The sequence below is a fragment of the Typopeltis vanoorti genome, chromosome 11 (assembly GCF_054136105.1).
Source record: "Typopeltis vanoorti isolate ZY-2024b chromosome 11, IOZ_Tvanoo_1.0, whole genome shotgun sequence".
Lineage (NCBI taxonomy): Eukaryota > Metazoa > Arthropoda > Arachnida > Uropygi > Thelyphonidae > Typopeltis > Typopeltis vanoorti.
The window spans coordinates 125,829,281-125,847,714 of record NC_143559.1 but is presented as its reverse complement, the minus strand read 5'-3'; the positions used below and the strand labels follow the sequence as shown (position 1 = coordinate 125,847,714).

Here is an 18,434-nt window from a genome sequence, read left to right as displayed (position 1 = left end):
GGTTTAATTTGGTTTAAATTCTATATATTCGTAAATATTAATATAATAAAAATATTGTTTACTTTTTTGAGTTGTCATAATCGTTATAGTATTATTTTATGTCTTGTAATGGCTTAGAATAAATTAAAGTTTCATTATTAATTTTCTAGTTTATTTTTACTCATTCTTTCATTTCCAGTCGATTCTAATTAGTGCAGCTTTTTTTTTTTTTTTTTTAGTAGAAAAATGTTTTGCGGCTCACTTGAGATATACTTTTATGACAAATGGCTCACGGTCCAGTTGAGCTTGGCACTCCTGGTCTATTTAAATCAACTGTGAGAATAGACAACATCTACTTGACTCCTCATACAACATATACACGAAAACACAAGGTAAAAGTATTATTTATTAAATATACTGCCATATATTTCAAACTTTTTAAAAAGTTTGAAATATTAAATACTGCCATATATTTCAAACTTTTTAAAAAGTTTGAAATATTAAAGTGGCTTAAAAAGCTTTTACAAGATAGAATACAAACTGAAATATATGGCAGTATATTTAACATAATACTTTTACCTTGTGTTTTCAAGTATATATTGTTTAGAACTATGGCACAAGTTTTTCTTAAAACTTGACTACTCATTGTTCTCTCCAATTTTGCATCATCTACAAACAGTTGCATATCTCCAATTAATAAACCCATCCCAATATCATTAATATATAAATTAACCAACAATGGCCCAAACAGATCCCTGCAGCACACCACTAATGACTTCCTCTTTAGGGATACGATACCTCTATACACAATTTGCTGATGCCTATCTGGCAGCCAATCACCTATCCAACTCACTAATCTAGTATCTAATTCCATCCATTCCAGTTTAGTTTCTACCTTATCATATGACAGCCTATCAAAAGCTTTTGCAAAATTTATTACATAAGTAAATTGGAAAAACATGATCCCCCGAAACAAACATGTATCCAAATTCTTACCAACCATTGCATCACCTTAAAGTGTGTGTGCATACACACAAGTGCATATATAAAATACTTCAATTTGGACATAAAAGGATCTCACAGGAGTGTTCTACACACACACATATATATATATACATAATTATTATTATTATTAAGAGAGACCTCTAGGAAGGCAGGAACTCATCGAGGGTGGCAACATACTACTCGCACCAGCTATCATACTTGTTCTTCAATTCATTCACACTACTTGCACACACAACATCCAATGGCAGTCCATTCCAGTCATGTACCATTCTATGAGAGAGAAATCTAGCTCTCACTCCCTTCTTGATAGCATTCATTCTCAACTTCCAAGGATACACTCTCGTCCTTTTCTCCACCTTCAATAAAATGAAAAATTTCATATACTGAAATCCTGAATGACCCTTTCAGAAGTTTGTAAGTCTCAATCATATCACACCTCTTTCTCCTGTCTGCTAGCATCTGCAGCATACAAATTCTTAATCTATCTTCATAATCCATATTCCACATGATATTATTTTTAACACTCTCTTGCACTCTTTCCACTGTGTCAGAATCACCACAGAAACCAGGAGACCAGATCTGTGCTCTGGTCTTCTGGTACAAAAAGCTAATACATAGAATGCTATGTATTAGCTTTCTGTACAGCAGTGACTTATCTGGCCTGCTCCTTATAATTTTCATAACTGATATTAATCCTTCTGCATACATTAGTACTTCCACATCATTCTTTTCTTACAAATCTCTTGCTTGGTAAGATTACATCCATTTCACTCCTATCCTGTTTATTCTTTGAACTCTAGAAACATATTCCGATATTGTATCACTTAAGTATTTTTAAACACTTTCCATGCACAGTAACAACCAATACCATGGTGCAGAACCCAGCTTACTCCTCAGTTGATCATAATTTCCTGCTTTTATATTTCAGCATATAACCTTTACTGAATTGAACATTCATAAACTTAGTCACTTCCCAAGTGAGTACTACATGATCGCTGTCACCAGACAAAGGCAGAATAGTTACGTCTTTAACTGAACCCCCCCCCCCCCCCCAACACTGTAATCAAGTCTAACACTTTCTGACCTAGAATTCCTTTTGTCAAATGTTGCTTGAGGAAGTTGTCTCACAACAGGTCAATAAATTCATTTTCATTCTCATGAGATTTTACTGCTACCCAGTCAGTGTTTGGATAATTAAAGTCCCCATTATGATTCCTCTTTTCACACTCATTGTCTTTATTTAGTAATGCATTTGTTCATCACTAGCAACTGATCCACTAGGTCTGAAACAACACCCTGCTATGTACGAGTATTTGATCTTGTTAAACTCCACTTCACACCAGATGGCTTCAAACTTATTGCCAGATGAAAAGCTATTATTAGTATTACAGTCACAGGTCTCAATGCTAACTGGATTCAAGTCATCTGATATCATTAGCAGCAATCCCCCCCCTCCTCTCCCATCCTGTCTATCCTTCTTAAAAATACTGTACCCTTTACGCTCAATACCAGTTTCTGCTTCTGATAGCTGGATTTCATTAATACCTACAATATGAGGATCCAACATATTGACCAGAGCAACAAATTCCAGTCCTTTGTTTCTGATACAATGACATCGTCATAATGATGTTATAACATCGAGTTTTCCTGGAGCAGAAATTAAAATAAAGCAAGTAATTCAAAAACAGAAAAGAAAAGTAAACGAAATCGTAGTTGTAGTAGGTACGACCGATTTCATTTACTTTTCTTTTCTGTTTTTGAATTACTTGCATTATACACTTTTAACTAGAAGAGGTGAGAGTGAGAAAGTGAAAATCGTTAGTATTTTACCTCGCTATAATTATCATTATTTGACACCTCCAGGGAGGCCAAAGACTCATCGATGGAGGACACCTGCTCTACAACTGCTTCCACCACTCATTCACTAATTATCCACCAACTGACCGCACCTACCTCAACACCATCTACCACCGACCCACCACTAGTTTTCCCTCAATCACAAACATCCATGCACACGGTGGGATTCAAACCTGCAGCCTTTTGGCTGGAGAGGGGATATGCTAACCACTCAGCCAGGCAGGCCAGCGATAAAAATGAATTTAAAAGAAGTGCTATGATGGCAGACGATTCGATGAGTAGGCTATGTAGAAGGAATGGATATGAGTTTTGTATAAGAGATTGGATTTGTATAAGAGGAATGGCCTACACCTGAAGGCATCTGGTATCAGGATTCTGGAAAAAACTAATGACTGGTATGAGACCTAACACAGAGAGTCAGGGAAACTAAATTATAAAGGTGAGAATATGAGTGTAAGAGCGACAATGGTATATATAACTGTTAATGACAGGAATGGGCTTTGTTATGGAAATATTGACGAAATATGGAAATAGAGGCGAGAACGATTTCAGGTTTGTGTTCGTCCGGTTTGGATCCATCATATGTGTGCAAAAATGTCTACATGTGTAAGGCATTAGAGAAGAATAGCGATCTGCAAGTTGTCTAATTGTGTTAGGCAGACTGCAAACAAGAGTATACAAAAGAACATGCAGGTAGATTATTATGTCTGTACACGAATGCTAGAAGTATCAGAAACAAAGGGGTAGAGTTTGTTGCCTTAGTCAATATGTTGCGACCTCAGATTGTAGGAATTAGTGAGACTTGAGAATCAGACCTACTGGTATCGAGTGTCATGGGTACAGTAATTTTAGGAAGGATAGAGTGGATAGGAGAGAGGAGGGGACGTGCTGCTAATGATATTAGATGACTTAAATCCAGTTAGAGTTGCGACCTATGAATGTAGTAATACTACTAACAATATTTCACGTGGCAGTGAGTTTGAAGCCATCTGCTGTGAGGTGGAATCTAATAAGACAAATTACATAGTTGGGTGTTGTTACAGACTGGTGGATCAGTTGCTGGTGATGAAGAAATGCATCACCAAATAGAAAAAGGTGAGCGCGAAAAGAGTAATCATAATGGGAGATGTTAATTATCCAAATATTCATTGGGTAGCAGTAGAATCTCATGAGAAGAATGAAATGCATTTATTGAGCTGTTGCGGGACAACTTCCTCAAGCAGCATGTGACAGAAGGAACTTGAGTTCAAAGAGTGTTAGATTTCATTATAGTGTCAGAGGGCGTTTCAGTTAAAGACATATTCTGCCCCCAGTTGGTGACAGTGATCATTCGGTACTCACTTGGGAAGTTTATGAATGTTCCATTCAGAAAAGGTTACATGCTGAACTACAAAGCAGGAAATTATGACCAACTGAGGGGTACACTGAGTTCAGTGGAATGGGATCGGTTGCAGGATGGAAAGAATATCGACAGTGCATGGGAAGCATTTAAACAATATTTAAATAATATGATATCAGAATGTGTCCAGAGAGTTCGAAGAATAAATAGAGTAGGAGTCAAATGGATGTGTAATCTTATTAAGAAAGAGATTCATAAGAAAAGGACTCTGTGGAAGGAATATCATTTGCATAAGGATGATGTCCATTATGAACGTTATAAGCAGCAGGCTAGAATAATCACAACTGTTGTATGGAAAGCAAAATCTGATTATGAAAAGAAACCGGCTCCACATGTTAAAGACAACCCACAAGAATTCTATCGATATGCTGCAAGTAAAAGAAAGAAAGAATATGAAAGAATAACTCTTCTAAATCCAGATGGTGTAAGAGTTACAGATGCAGAAGAGGTTGTTCAGTTAATGAGTGCCCATTTCATTAAAAGCTATCAACCTGGTGAACGCAACATTGAGCTCACTGTTACCTCTTCACTAGATGAAGAAACGCAGGTGTGTGAGGCCGAGGTATTAGAGCTGTTGCACAAACTTAATAAGAATTCAGCAATAGGGAATATCAGCACATGTGCTAAAAGAGTGTTCAGCTGAACTGGCCATTTCTCAAGACTAGGATGTTTAATATGAGTCTCAGAACAGAACATCTTCATAATTTGTTCAATGTGGGCTCTGAATTTCAGGTCCTTGTCCACCATCACTCCTATATATCTCTCATCTCTTCTACTTCCTTTAAATTTTCCCCACCAAGTGTATACTTTGCTTCCCAACATTGCTTACCAAATCTCAAAACCTTACACTCTGCAACATTGAACTGATAGTTCCACTTGCCTGCCCATTCATATAATCTATTCATGTCCTCTTGTAAGGCCATACATTATGAATGAATATATATAAATATATATGAATTGCTTCGAAGGTTTTATATAGTATTTTCTCTTAGTTTTGGTTATCAACTGTCTTAACTTTTCATGTCCAAACCTGGATGTAAAAGGGAAGGTATTTGCAACTCACTGAATGGTTCTCCCACACTTGGGAATGAAGGTTTTTTTGGGGGGGGGGGGATGAAAGCATACATCCAGTTTATTGGAGGCTCTAACTTGTAAAATAATATTTGTAAAAAAAAGTAAGCATGTAAAAGTACTATGTTAATAGTACTTATTTTTTTATGCTTATCATTTTTCAACATATACTATAAATTTCCAACTTTTTTGTTAATTGGATTATAATTAATAAAAAATTGAACATTGCTGGAAGATTGTGATTTTTCAAATTATATATGAAGAAAATTCAGTGTGACTATCATTAAATTGCAGGGGTGATGGAAAACTGAGGGAAAAGAGTATATTTACTTACACTTGCTAACAAAAGCTGCATTTCAATCTCTGCTAATCGCCTCCCAACACATGCTCGTTTTCCTAAGCCAAATGGTAAACATGAATGAATGTTTTTGGAAGAAGTTTTGTAGGCTTTCACCCATCTCTCTGGCCGAAACTGGTCTGGGTAATCATGCAATTCAGGATTTCTACCCGCTGTATATACTGACATGAACAAAAATGTCTGGAAAAGAATTTTTTTAAAAAATTAACTAGTTAATAATACACTGGTGCCCAAAAGCTAAGGACAAACTACATTTTTAACTGTATATGAAAAAAAAATCATGAATAACAGCCAAATGTGGATATAAATTTATTGCCAGCATACTAATAAATTGCATTACACAAAAAAAGTTATAAATTAAATTCCAATACGTTTTTGGCAAAAGTTACAAATTTCCTAAGGACAGAGTTAAGGAATAATGTACAGTCCTTACAGTAAAGAATATGAGCAGACATTTCAGTATGGAATAAGTGCACCCCCAAACTGCGATGCAGCTCTCACATTATACCATACTAAGCACCAAGTGATTCAGGAGTTCTTGAGGTAAATTAGACCACTCATCCTTCAGAGCAAGAAAAGGCCTTATTTGCTTTCTGGGGTGGTAATTTCGAGCAGCAATGTGTTTCCCTGTTGTGTCCCAAACATGTTCTATGGGGTTAAGATCTGGTGTGTCATCCATAAAAATGAATTCTTCATCTACAGCACCATGTGGAACAGTTGTACTTGACATTGAAGAACTTTGTTGCAATATTGTTCACCAGTCATAGTCCTGTTTTCCAGCACTTATAGCTTGGTGCATCCATTAAGCATAATGCCACCAGATCAACATGCAGACTGCTGGTCTTCAGGTGTATAGGCCTACTTGTTGCAGATGTCTTGCCAAGTTTGTTGAGATATCAGCATACCTGTGCTTGAATGGAGCTAACTTGCAAGTTGACCTGCCTTGGTGCATCAATTACAATTTCCTGTTATAATCAAAACTTTGTCTTCATGCTCAGGGTAGAGCCAGGGTGACCTCACAACAAACATCTGCAACACATTCCATTGATTTGAAATGCTGCCCAGAGCCTGGATACAATGCAATTTCAAACTCTCTGGCAATATCAGTAATTCTGTAGCCTTTTTCAAGCTTACCAATAATTCCTCCCTATGTGAAATCATCTAGATGATGTCTTTGAGATATTACAAGACATCCAAATTTGCAACTTTATTCCTTTACTAAAAGAATTTCCTTCAAACACAATTTGTTTAGTGCAGCCTTTTGCCTTTTATCCTGTAAAATGCTACCACGTGACCACTCAATTCGAAAATTTGCATGTGTATCCACTTTCAACTCGAAATCACCAGTTATGTAAAATGCCACAAGCTGATTTGTCTGAATTTGCAGTTGTAATCTTCAGAAATAGTGTTCATCCTTAGGTTTTTGGACACCAGTATAGTAAGAGGTGTTAACCAAGGTGATATATTATCAGATTTATGAATATACTAAAGGCTTTCTAATATGAAAATGGAATTTGCTTACATGGTTTGGGATAATATGGGATATTATTATTACTAATAATAATAAATGAGATCACACTGCCTTATATGCCAATAAAAATTCATATAGTAGGTATTATTCTTCCTCTGCTCACTTTGCCTACCAACCCCACCATGCCTATAAACGGTTTGATAGCAGTAAAATCTCTGTCCTACATGCACGCACGCACACACACACACACACACACACACACACATATACACAACAATCTCACCCATTAAATATTGTAAATGTGTTCTGACATTGTAAATGTCTAGAACATTAGTGCTATGAGCAGGCTGAGGGATAGATAATTTGAGAACTTATCTATCCCTTTTGACTAACATTGAGTCAAAATACTCACTGTGGCCTGGATAATAATAATAATAACAGACTTGCAAACAAAAAACTAGAGATATATGTTGATGGGACATTAATCTCTTTAATCTGACACCTGAATGCTTGGAGATAACCTTGGATAGAATTCTGTTATATAAACAACATATGATTAGTATCGCTGCTAAAGTACTTACTAGAAATAATATAGTTCAGAAGCTGTGCGATACTACATGGGGTTCAATTGCCACAACTCTATGGTGCACTACTTTGGGACTGGTCTGCAGCACAGCTGAGTATGGTGCCCCTGTCTGGCTTAATAACCACCACATCAATAAATTAGATGTTCAACTTAATCTCAGTATGGGCTTAATAACGGGCTGTATCAGAAGCACACCCTTACAATGGCTCCCCATTCTGTGCTATATTTCTCCTCCAGAATTGCGACGAGAGGAAGCTCCGCTTCGTGAATATAAAAGAATCCTAAATAACTAAAATCTCCCAATACATGAGTTTATTACAAATGCTTTATCTGGTAGATTAAAATCCAGAAAACCTGCCATTAAGACCATCTGTAATCTTCTCAGTCAGAATGCCAGCTTGATGAATAAGTGGGATGCTCTGTGGACTCAAGCAGTATCACCTGAGGTCCGTAGTTACATAAATATTCTTCAAAAATCATCTGGATTTGACCTGCCCAGGAATATATGGGAGACAGGATCATGGCCTAGAGACTGGAAGAAGTCAGTTTTCATACCACTACATAAGAAAGGTGATATGAAGGCGTGCAAGAATTATAGAACTATTAGTTTGATATCTCATGCAAGCAAAATTTTATTGAAGATCATGCTAAATAGGACTGAGGCCAAAGTTGAGGCAGAGATGCCCGAGGAACAAGCAAGTTTTAGGAAAGGTAAGGGCACGAGAGATCAGATCCTTTGCCTTAGACATAACATAGAAATATATAAAGAATTCAGAGACTCCCTCTGGTAATGTGTTTCTTAGACTACTCTAAAGCTTTTGACTGTGTTGAGCATGTGAAACTGTGGGAAGTAATGAAAAGAATGGGTTTTCCTCAACACACTATCAGGCTGATAGCCAACTTGTATATAAGGAACAAGAAACCATGGTAAAATAAAAACAGGTGTTGGATTGACTGACTGGCTTCAAGTTGGAAAAGGAGTTAGACAATGATGTTTACTTTCTCCTCACTTGTTTAGTATATATGTGGAGGGCATCATGCGTGAAGCATTGGATGAGCTCAGGACAGGAATTAGGATAGGAGGTAGATTGATCAGTAATCTGAGGTATGCTGATGATACAGTACTCCTTTGTAATGACATGAAGAACTAGGACTAATTCTTGACAAAGTTAACAAGATCAGTAATAACAGAGGACTTAAACTCAATCCTAGCAAGACAAAGATTATGGTTTTCAAAGGAAATACAAATAGAGAAGCTCTTGAGAAACAAGTGTACCTTGATGGAGAAAGAATTGAGGAAGTCAGCAAGTCTGAGTACCTGGGATCCATTATTAATGTGAAGAATTGCTGTTCAGCAGACATCAGAAAAAGGTTAGGAATAGCTAAAACAACAGTCAGAGATCTGTCTAAAATCTGGAAGGATGGATCTATCTCCATGGGAACAAAGTTGAGGATTTTGGATGCAGTTGTTTTTCCAACAGTGACTTATGGATGTGAGACTTGGAACCTAAAGAAGTCAGATAAGAAATGGATATCTGCTTTTGAGATGTGGTGTTACAGAAGGCTGTTGAGGATCTCATATACTGAAAGGCATACAAATGAATGGGTGTTAGAAAAGATCAGTAGAACTTTAAGGCTCCTTAAAGGCCTTTAAGGCTTTCCTTTAAGAAGAAAGTTAATATATTTTGGACACATAGAAAGGATGGAAGGGGGACTTCTCAGAACAGTAATAGAAGGTAAAGTTCCTATAAAAAGAGGCAGGGGGTAGACCATCAATGAGATGGATGGATGGTGTGTGTAGAGTGACTGATCTTCAGAGAGTTGAGGCCGCCAGAAAAGCAAACAACAGGACTACAAGATGAGGCCTGGTGTGGTGGCACATCACCAAGCATCGGAGTGACCATACGACATCTGTAGATGCCCAGTGAACAGAGAGAGAGAGAGGAATATATAGAAAACTGCTAATAGGATCCGTACAGGTCATGGTGTATGCGGAGACTTACTGGCGAAATGGGGAAAGATACCAAATCCCCACTGCCCTTGTTCAGCCGAGACCTAAACCATTCGTCATATAGTTAAGGAATGTGAGTTAATGGCATATCCAAGTGAACTAAAGGACATTTTTGACCTATCCCCAAAGGCGATCAATTGGATTAAAAACCTAAATGTAAAAATATGACTACATTTTTTGCTCGATGCTTATCATATATTTAATACTGTATTTTATCTGCTTGTTTATGTTTTACTTCTTATTTATAATTTTATATATTGTATCTTGTCTATATTCATACATATTTTATTTCCTTTTAACCATGTGCATATGCCCTATGATAAATAAATAATAATAGTCATTAATCAATGCTAGCAGTGGAGATGAATAAGCAAGCTATTTATCAAGGTAATGTTATTCATGGCATTATTTTATTTTATTATTTTTAATATCAGACCCACACATAAAAGTCATAAGATCTATAGGACATCATCAGTGCTGTGAAACAATAAATTATAAAGCGCTGTGAGCAAGAATAGTACTTCTTGCTTAAAATAGTCAGAAATCTTCTGATTTTTCAGGAGGGAAAGAAGATTATAATGAGGCGGAGGAAGAGGGTTAAATTTGCAATATATATTCTAATGGAGAGATAGGATATCTATGAATCTCTTTTTCTTTCCAATTTTCTTTTTTAAAAGAATTTATTTTTATTCTTTTTTTTTTAAAATAAACTCTTAGTTTCAATCATGACTCCTATTTCATCTTGGCTAACAGTATGAGAAATGTGCATTTATTTCACAGATCTGTGTTTTATTCGATCTGCAGTTATATTTACATGTAAAGTATGTGCAATTTATTATATATTATTTTTTTTTTACTAAAATAAAGAACCAAAAGGCTTCACTTTAGTGATGCAAATTTATAAAATTTAAGTGGATATTAAATCCAGCATTAGAAATTTGACCAGAGAACTAAGGCAACTCGTAAATATCGCTGTGTGTATTTCCGTAAGCTCTCTGGTCAAATATCATATGAAACTTTTATAGTTTCTATATTCAGCTTTGAAATAATGCTGGATTTAATATCCACTTAATTTTTATATAATACATTTTCTTAGCATCTCAATTAAATCAGTTAAAGAAAAAGCTTGGATGCAAGACCAGAGCATCTAATAACTAGTGTTCTGTTTGTACTGCAGAATTTCCCTGTCCTTGTATAGTTTTTCTGCAGAAAGGATTTCTTCTTCTTCTTAGTCAATCTCCCATGACCGTGAACTTGTGATCCAGCGTAGTCTCATCCACCTGTTTCTGTTTTCTGTCATTCTCAGTGCAATTTCTAACCCTAATCTGGTTAGAGTAGAGATTTGATCCACCATTTCCTATGGAGGCTTGCCTCTTCTTCTATCTCTTGGCATCTTGCCCTGCATGAAGAGTTTTTCAATGTTCTCTCCCTCTTGTCTTGAGATGAGGCCAAAATATTTTAGGATTCTTTTCTTCATGTTGAAGCAACTTCAGAATTTAGCTGGTGTTTGATGCTCAGGATAATCAATGATAATGAGTGAGAGATAGATACCATTATTAAGCAGGGGTTGCAGAAAAAGAAAAAAGTAGAGAAACTTGTGACATTAAGATTATAATATATAGACACGTTTACACAAGAATATTATATTTTAATTTGCCAAATATTTCAGTTTCAGTGGCTACATAGAAACAGTTTTTTAATAAGGTCGAATGCGAAAATTTGATCATTCAAAAGTAGAACGAGCCGTGTGATGTTATATCGCTAAGTATTAAAGAGAGGAAAACATTTTTTATCAGAGTAATGATTAAATTAAAGATATTAACTCCCAAATTCATGTAATAATCTTAATTTATAAATAGCATTAGATTAATGTAAGAATTAAAGTTTCAATTAAAAAAAAAAAAAAAAAAAATATATATATATATATATATATATATATACAGAATCGGCGCTAGAGTCTTTGGCGCCCGCATGCAATTTCTATCTAAGCGCCCCTGTAACAATCCAGGCGTGTGTGGTTCTTTCATGATAATAAAAATTTAAATTATTTGAAATTTCTTAAATAAATTTTGACATAAGAGCCACACGTTGGTTCGCTAAATGTAACGAACCGGGGATGTGGACTGGGCAGGATAATCATTAAAAGCCAGAATATTCAAAAAATTCTTAAAAGTTAATGATTATCCTGCCCAGTCCACATCCCCGGTTCGTTACATTTAGCGAACCAACGTGTGGCTCTTATGTCAAAATTTATTTAAGAAATTTCAAATAATTTAAATTTTTATTATCATGAAAGAACCACACACGCCTGGATTGTTACAGGGGCGCTTAGATAGAAATTGCATGCGGGCGCCAAAGACTCTAGCGCCGATTCTGTATATATATATATATATATATATATATATTTTTTTTTTTTTGTCAAAATATATATATATTTTGACAAAGCCAATTGACTTTAATCGTTGAATATAATGATACAGGGATTATATTCGGGCCTTCTCACCAACCCAAATCGCTAACAAAATTAAAATGAATTTTAATTATAAAGTTAAAATTTATTTGAACTAAAGTTTAAAAAATTCTTTTATTTTACAAGTTAGTAAATTCTTAGTAACTTGTAAAAATGTTTTAATAATTTTTATAAGTGGAACTTATAAAAAGCGCCTCCGTAGCGCAATTGGAAGAACGACGGTACATTGCGCCCTTCGATTGGAATAGGCCTAAGTTCGATTCTCGTCGCGACGGGAGGAATCTTTATCTGGTCGATTTCAATCGAAGGTGAGTTAGCCGATCTCATATGGAGGTAGCAGGGTTTTTTCTCCCGGAAACTCGGGTTTTTCATCCCGCATACATACAAATCGGCCCTTCAGAACACACGCAATTTACAGACAAAAATTACTAGTTGTGGTGGTGTTGGAAGTGGGCGGTAGATGGCGTTGATGGAGATGATTCGTAGTAGAGGTTAGGTGTAGAGAGAATTGTAGATATCCTCCCACGATGAGTCTTCGGACTCCTTGGAGGTATCAGGAATAATAATAATAATAATAATAATAACTATCTTTTAGGAAAATAAAAGAAACTCAAAATAGATGGGAAAATAAGAAAAGAATTCAGAAATAATTAGAACATTTACTATAAGTATTCAAAAAATAACATCTTTACAGAATAACATAAATAATTAAATTTCATAAATATACTTGAAATTTTTTAAATTAAAATTTCAGAGTTTTTGATTTCATATTCACAAAATTATAAATAATGGTCTTAATGTCTAATTCCGCACATATAGCATTTTCAATAGCTATTAACTCCAAACTAACAAGCCTTTTATGTGCTTGTTAGCTTGGAGTTAATAGCTATTGAATTTTTATTTGATTTTACTTGCTCTTAAGTAGGTTTTAATCAATTTCAACTTGGAAAATTTCACTGCTCGCTGATGCTCGTAGTCAAATTATCGTGTCTTCTTTTGTCGTCGAACTTCCGTACCAGTTTTAAATTCTTGTTCTCCATCCACCTCTTTTAGAACTTCTTTAAAATTTGTATCTGATCGATACTCTTGTAAGAATATTTTTAAGTTTTCGATAGATTCTAAAGCAAGTGTAATGTTCATATTTTTGCCTTGAAGCATTTTACTCACAGGCTTTATTCTGTTAAGTAAATCATGCCAAATTATAAGAGAACAAATAAATTTGTAGTCCTTTATTTTAGCACATAATGTTTGTGCTTCATGCTGAGTTTCTTTATTAAAATTTTCATTATTTAAAATTTCAAAAAGTGCATCGCAAATTTCTCCTAACTGATATCGTAGAGGGCGGATTGCATTAATTTTACTTTCCCATCGCGTTTCTGATGGCTGTTTCAATGTTAAAGTTTTTACAAACTTTAAAAGGATTGCCCAATGTTTGTAAGAGAATGAAAAGAAATTGTATATTTCTTGAATAATTGCAAAGAAACTAATTGTATCTGCATTCACTTTGGCTGCATCGTTAATTATTAAATTTAGAGTATGAGCAGCAAATGGCACGTAAAAACTCGAGGATTTTTGTTCAAAAGGAAATTTTTGAGCCCATTTTTTTTTTCCCGTTCATATTTGCCGCATTGTCATACCCTTGACCTCGCATGTCTTCAATGGGGATGTTCCATTTTTCCAGTTGTTCCATTATTGTTGCACATAAACCACATCCTGTGGAATCTGATATATCTACAAAACCTCAAAAGTTTTTCCTGATCTTGACAATTCCATTGTCACAGGAAACAAAGCGAATAATAATGGTCATTTGTTCTGTTTTACTTGCATCACGTGTGCAGTCTAAAATTATGGAATGATATTTAGATTTTCGAACTGATAATATTATTAGTGTGGGTTTTTTTTTCTTGCTTAAACTAAATACGAAAACGTTAATATTAGACCTAGTAACCTGCAGAGAAAAAAAAAAATGGCGGCGGCATTGTCATTCCATGATTTTAATTTGGATTTCAGTCGGTTCGTTAAGTGTGAGGTCTGTTATATGTATTCCTTCGATTACATAAATGATTTGTGGATGTTTAGTGCGGATGGAAGAAGGGTGTGTGCGAAATGTGACCTGAACGAGGAATTAATGAATGAATGCGAATATGAAGTTGATGACAGAAAGTGCTATTACCGATTGTGTCGCGAGTGCACGTTTAAAAGAGAAGGATGGTGAGAGGGACAGGCGAAAAAATGTTAAAAAATCAGGAAAAAAAAAAAAAGAGCGATTTGACAACCGTAACGGATGTTAAAAGGGACGAAATTGAGAGAACGAATGAAAGTAGAAATGGCGTGATGCAGAAATCGCAAGTAAAAAACATCGAAAGAATGAATGATAGCGAAAAAAGAATGGCTGATGGTGAAAGTTGGATGCATGTTGGAACGAAAGTACTGAACCAAAGAATTATGAATGACAGTAAAAGTGAGAAGAATGATAGCGAAAGTTGGACGCATGTTAGTTCGAAAGTACGGAAACAAAGAAAGATATGTGAGAGTGAAAGTGAGAAGAATGATAGTGAAAGTTGAACGTATGTTGGACCGAAAGTACGGAAACAAAGAAGGATGAATGAGAGGGAAAGTGAGAAGAGGGGGTCGAGAGTTAGAAAGTTAGAAAGATTTAATGATAGAGTGAATGTGTCGCGAGGTTCGGAAGGTGAATTGGATTGGATGAAGCAAGAAATGAAATGGATGCGGAATGAAATTAAGAGAATTCAGGTCAAAACTATTAAAATAAATCATGATGGCATGAAAGAGTTAACAAAAGATGAGCGAGTGGCGTTGTATGGCAACTCCATTATTAAAGGTGTGCTAGAGGATAAAATGCACAAGGTATGTTTCCAAGGCGGTAAAATGAGTAGAGTGATTGAGGCATTGAATATGAGGCAGGAACGAGCAAAAGAGTTAATTGTATTAATTGGTACAAATGATATGAGAGAGAACAAAGAGCATGTCAAAATGAATGTCAGGAGACTGCTTGGAAAGATAAAGGAGAATAGTGTGACAGGAAGGGTGGTCAGTGTGTTGCCTAGGTATGATTGTGGAGAAATGAGGCAGAGAGCAAGGATTATGAATGATATTCTGGCTGAAATGTGTGAGGAGATGGGAGTACAGTTTGTTAATGTGTGAAATGAGTTTGAGGGACGAAGTGAGCTGTATGGGAGCGATGGACTGCATTTGAGTGGTTATGGTGTGAGTCGCTTGGAGAGACTGTTGCTGGAAAGTGGAGAAGTGAATAGAGAGAATGAATCAGATCAAGAGGGGAGTGATGTGGAAGAGCAGGAGAGTAAGACAGGAGAGATTGAAGGAGTGGAAATGAATGTGGAAGTGAGTGGTATGAGTATAGATAATGAGAGAATGGGTGTGCAAGAGGAGCAGGGAAACGGGGAGGCTCAGGGCGGACAGGGATACACAGCGTGAGAAAGGTAGATGCTCCAAGAGGAGGTGAGAGCATGTGTAGGCAGGAAAGTAATGGGATGATCAGGGATCAAAAGGAAACAGATGGAATTGCAAAGGGTTCTAAAATGAAGAAGCAGAAAGGGAAATGGCCCCAGTCCAGCATGGAGAGATCACATCGAGGGAGTGGTATCAGTGGAACTAGCTGTAGATCCAGAAATGAGTTGTTGTGTTTGTATACCAATGCTAGAAGTATAAGGAACAAGGCGGATGAAATGGTTGCACTAATTGCGTCTGTGCACCCAGAGATTGTCGGAATAAGTGAGACATGGTTAGATGAGGATGAAATCCTGACAGGAATAGAGATGGAAAGGTATGATGTGTTTCGTGAGGATAGAAGGGGTAAAAAGGGAGGGAGAGTGCTATTGATGATAGAGAAAGAGTTATGTCCATACAAGGTAGAGATGCAAGAGGGAAATGGGGCCAGTGGTTATGAGGCAGTATGGTGTGAGATAGAGGTGAATAGAATCAAATACTTGGTGGGATGTTGTTATAGACCTGGTAATGTGGATGGTGGTGATAGTGAAATGTATAGTCAAACAAGCCAAGCAAATAAGAAAAGGGTGATCATTATGGGTGATTTTAATTATGCCAATATAGACTAGGATGAAGAGATAGCAACTGGAAGTAAAGAAAATGAGTTTCTAGAGTTTTTGAGGGATAACTACCTCAGACAGTATGTAACAGAGAGCACAAGAGGATTAAGGGTCTTGGATTTGGTCATCTCATCGGAGGATGTAATTATCAATGAGGTATCAAATCATCCACCAATTGGTGAAAGTGACCATGAGGTGATTACTTGGGTGGTTGCCAGCAGTGCAAGGACCCCTGTGAAAAAAGGGTATATGTGGAACTACAAGGGGGGTGATTATGAAGAGCTCAGGAGACAGCTTGCAGGTGTAGCATGGAATGAGGAGTTAGCTGGAAAAGAGATCAATGCAGCTTGGGGGATTTTCAAAAAATATTTAGTGGATGCAATGTCGAAATGTATACCACAGGTGAGAAGGTTAAATAAGGTAGGTGTGAGATGGATGAATAAAGAGATTAAGCATGCAATACAGAGAAAAAGGGCATTGTGGAGTCAGCAGAAGAGAAGTGGAAGTAACCAATTTCATGAGGTCTACAAATACCAAGCAAGGAGGGTGACTTGGTTGGTGAGAGTAGCTAAAGAGAGGTATGAACAGCAGTTAGCTAATGAAGCTAAAAAGAATCCTAGGGAGTTCTTTCGATATGTAGCCAGCAAAAGAAAGAATGATTATGGAAGGATGACATTGATTGGAGGAAATGGTATAAAGACAGCTGTTGCAGAATGTGTGGTGGAGATACTTAATGAGCAGTTCATAAAGATCTTTCAATCTTGTGATTGTGACTTCATGGAGAGATTAAGAGCAGTTGATGATGTGGAGGAGAGACTGACTGTAAGTGAGCAAGAGGTGTTTGGGGAGTTGAGTAAACTAGATGTAAATAAGGCTGTGGGACTTGATAATATATCACCGCATATTCTGAAGGAATGTGCCAGAGAGTTGACACCTGCCTTGACATATTTTTTTAATACGAGTCTTGCACTTGGTCAAGTCCCTAAAGAGTGGAAGGAGGGCAAGATTGTGCCACTTCATAAAGGAGGTGATTGAACTCAAGCATCAAACTATAGGCCTATCTGTGTGTCAGGTGTTGTGGTTAAGTTGTTGGAGAAGCTTGTGAGAACTAGGATACAGAGTTGGGTTGACAACAATGGTATAATCTTTGATGGACAGCATGGATTTGCTAAATGGAGGTCGTGTTTTAGTAATCTACTTACTTATTACAATAAAGTGACTGCTTCCTTGGACAGAGGAGAAGGATACACAGTAATATACTTGGATTTCGCAAAAGCTTTTGATAGAGTACCTCATGATAAGTTGATAGTCAAACTAGAGCAGATGGGGTTGGATATTAGATTAGTGCATTGGATTGGAGATTGGCTATCTGATAGGTATCAACACATTGTGTATGGGGGTGCAATATCCAGGAAAAGGAAAGTCACTAGTGAAGTGCCTCTGGATCTGTTTTAGGGCCATTACTATTTAACTTGTATATTAATGATATTGGCGAAGATTTGGATGGAGATATTCAGTTTTTTGCAGATGATGCAAAGTTGGGACGAACCATAAAGAGTAGTGAAGATGTTGTGGCCTTGCAAGAAGACTTGAATAAATTGAGTGATTGGGCAAGCAAATGGGGATGTGAGTTCAATGTTGCAAAATGTAAGGTTTTAAAATTTGGAAAACAAAGATGGGATGCAGAATTTATGCTTGGTGAGAATATATTGTTGGAAGTAGAGGAAATAAGAGATCTGGGAGTGATAGTGGATAAGAATCTAAAATTTAGGTGACACATTGCCAAAATTGTGAAGACAACACAAAGACTTCTGGGAATGATGAGGAGGACACTGACGTGTAGAAGTAGGGAGATTCTTGTTCCATTGTATAAGGCTTTGATTAGGCCACACATGGACTATTGTGCCCAGATTTGGTCACCTGGTTTTCAGAAGGATGAAGAGATGTTGGAAAGGGTCCAAAGGCGACTGACTAAGGTAGTTTCTGACCTCTGGAATGTCGAGTATGAGGAAAGATTGAAAAGATGTAATTTGCAGAGTCTAGTGAAGAGAAGGAAGAGGGGAGATATGATAGAGACCTACAAGTTGGTAAGGGGTTGTTATAGGATCAATGGTGGAGAAGTTCTACAGAGAATAGTGG

At 36.5% G+C, this 18,434-nt stretch overlaps 1 protein-coding gene across 1 annotated transcript in view; it reads right to left on the bottom strand.

Moving 5' to 3' along the window:
• sad (Cytochrome P450 family protein sad) overlaps positions 1-18,434 on the bottom strand; it is a 170,737-nt gene that overhangs the window by 11,334 nt on the left and 140,969 nt on the right. Inside the window, exon 7 of the mRNA XM_090399952.1 lies at positions 5,646-5,849. Within this exon, the coding sequence (XP_090256078.1) occupies positions 5,646-5,849 (204 nt within the window). The remainder of the gene's footprint in view (positions 1-5,645; positions 5,850-18,434) is intronic.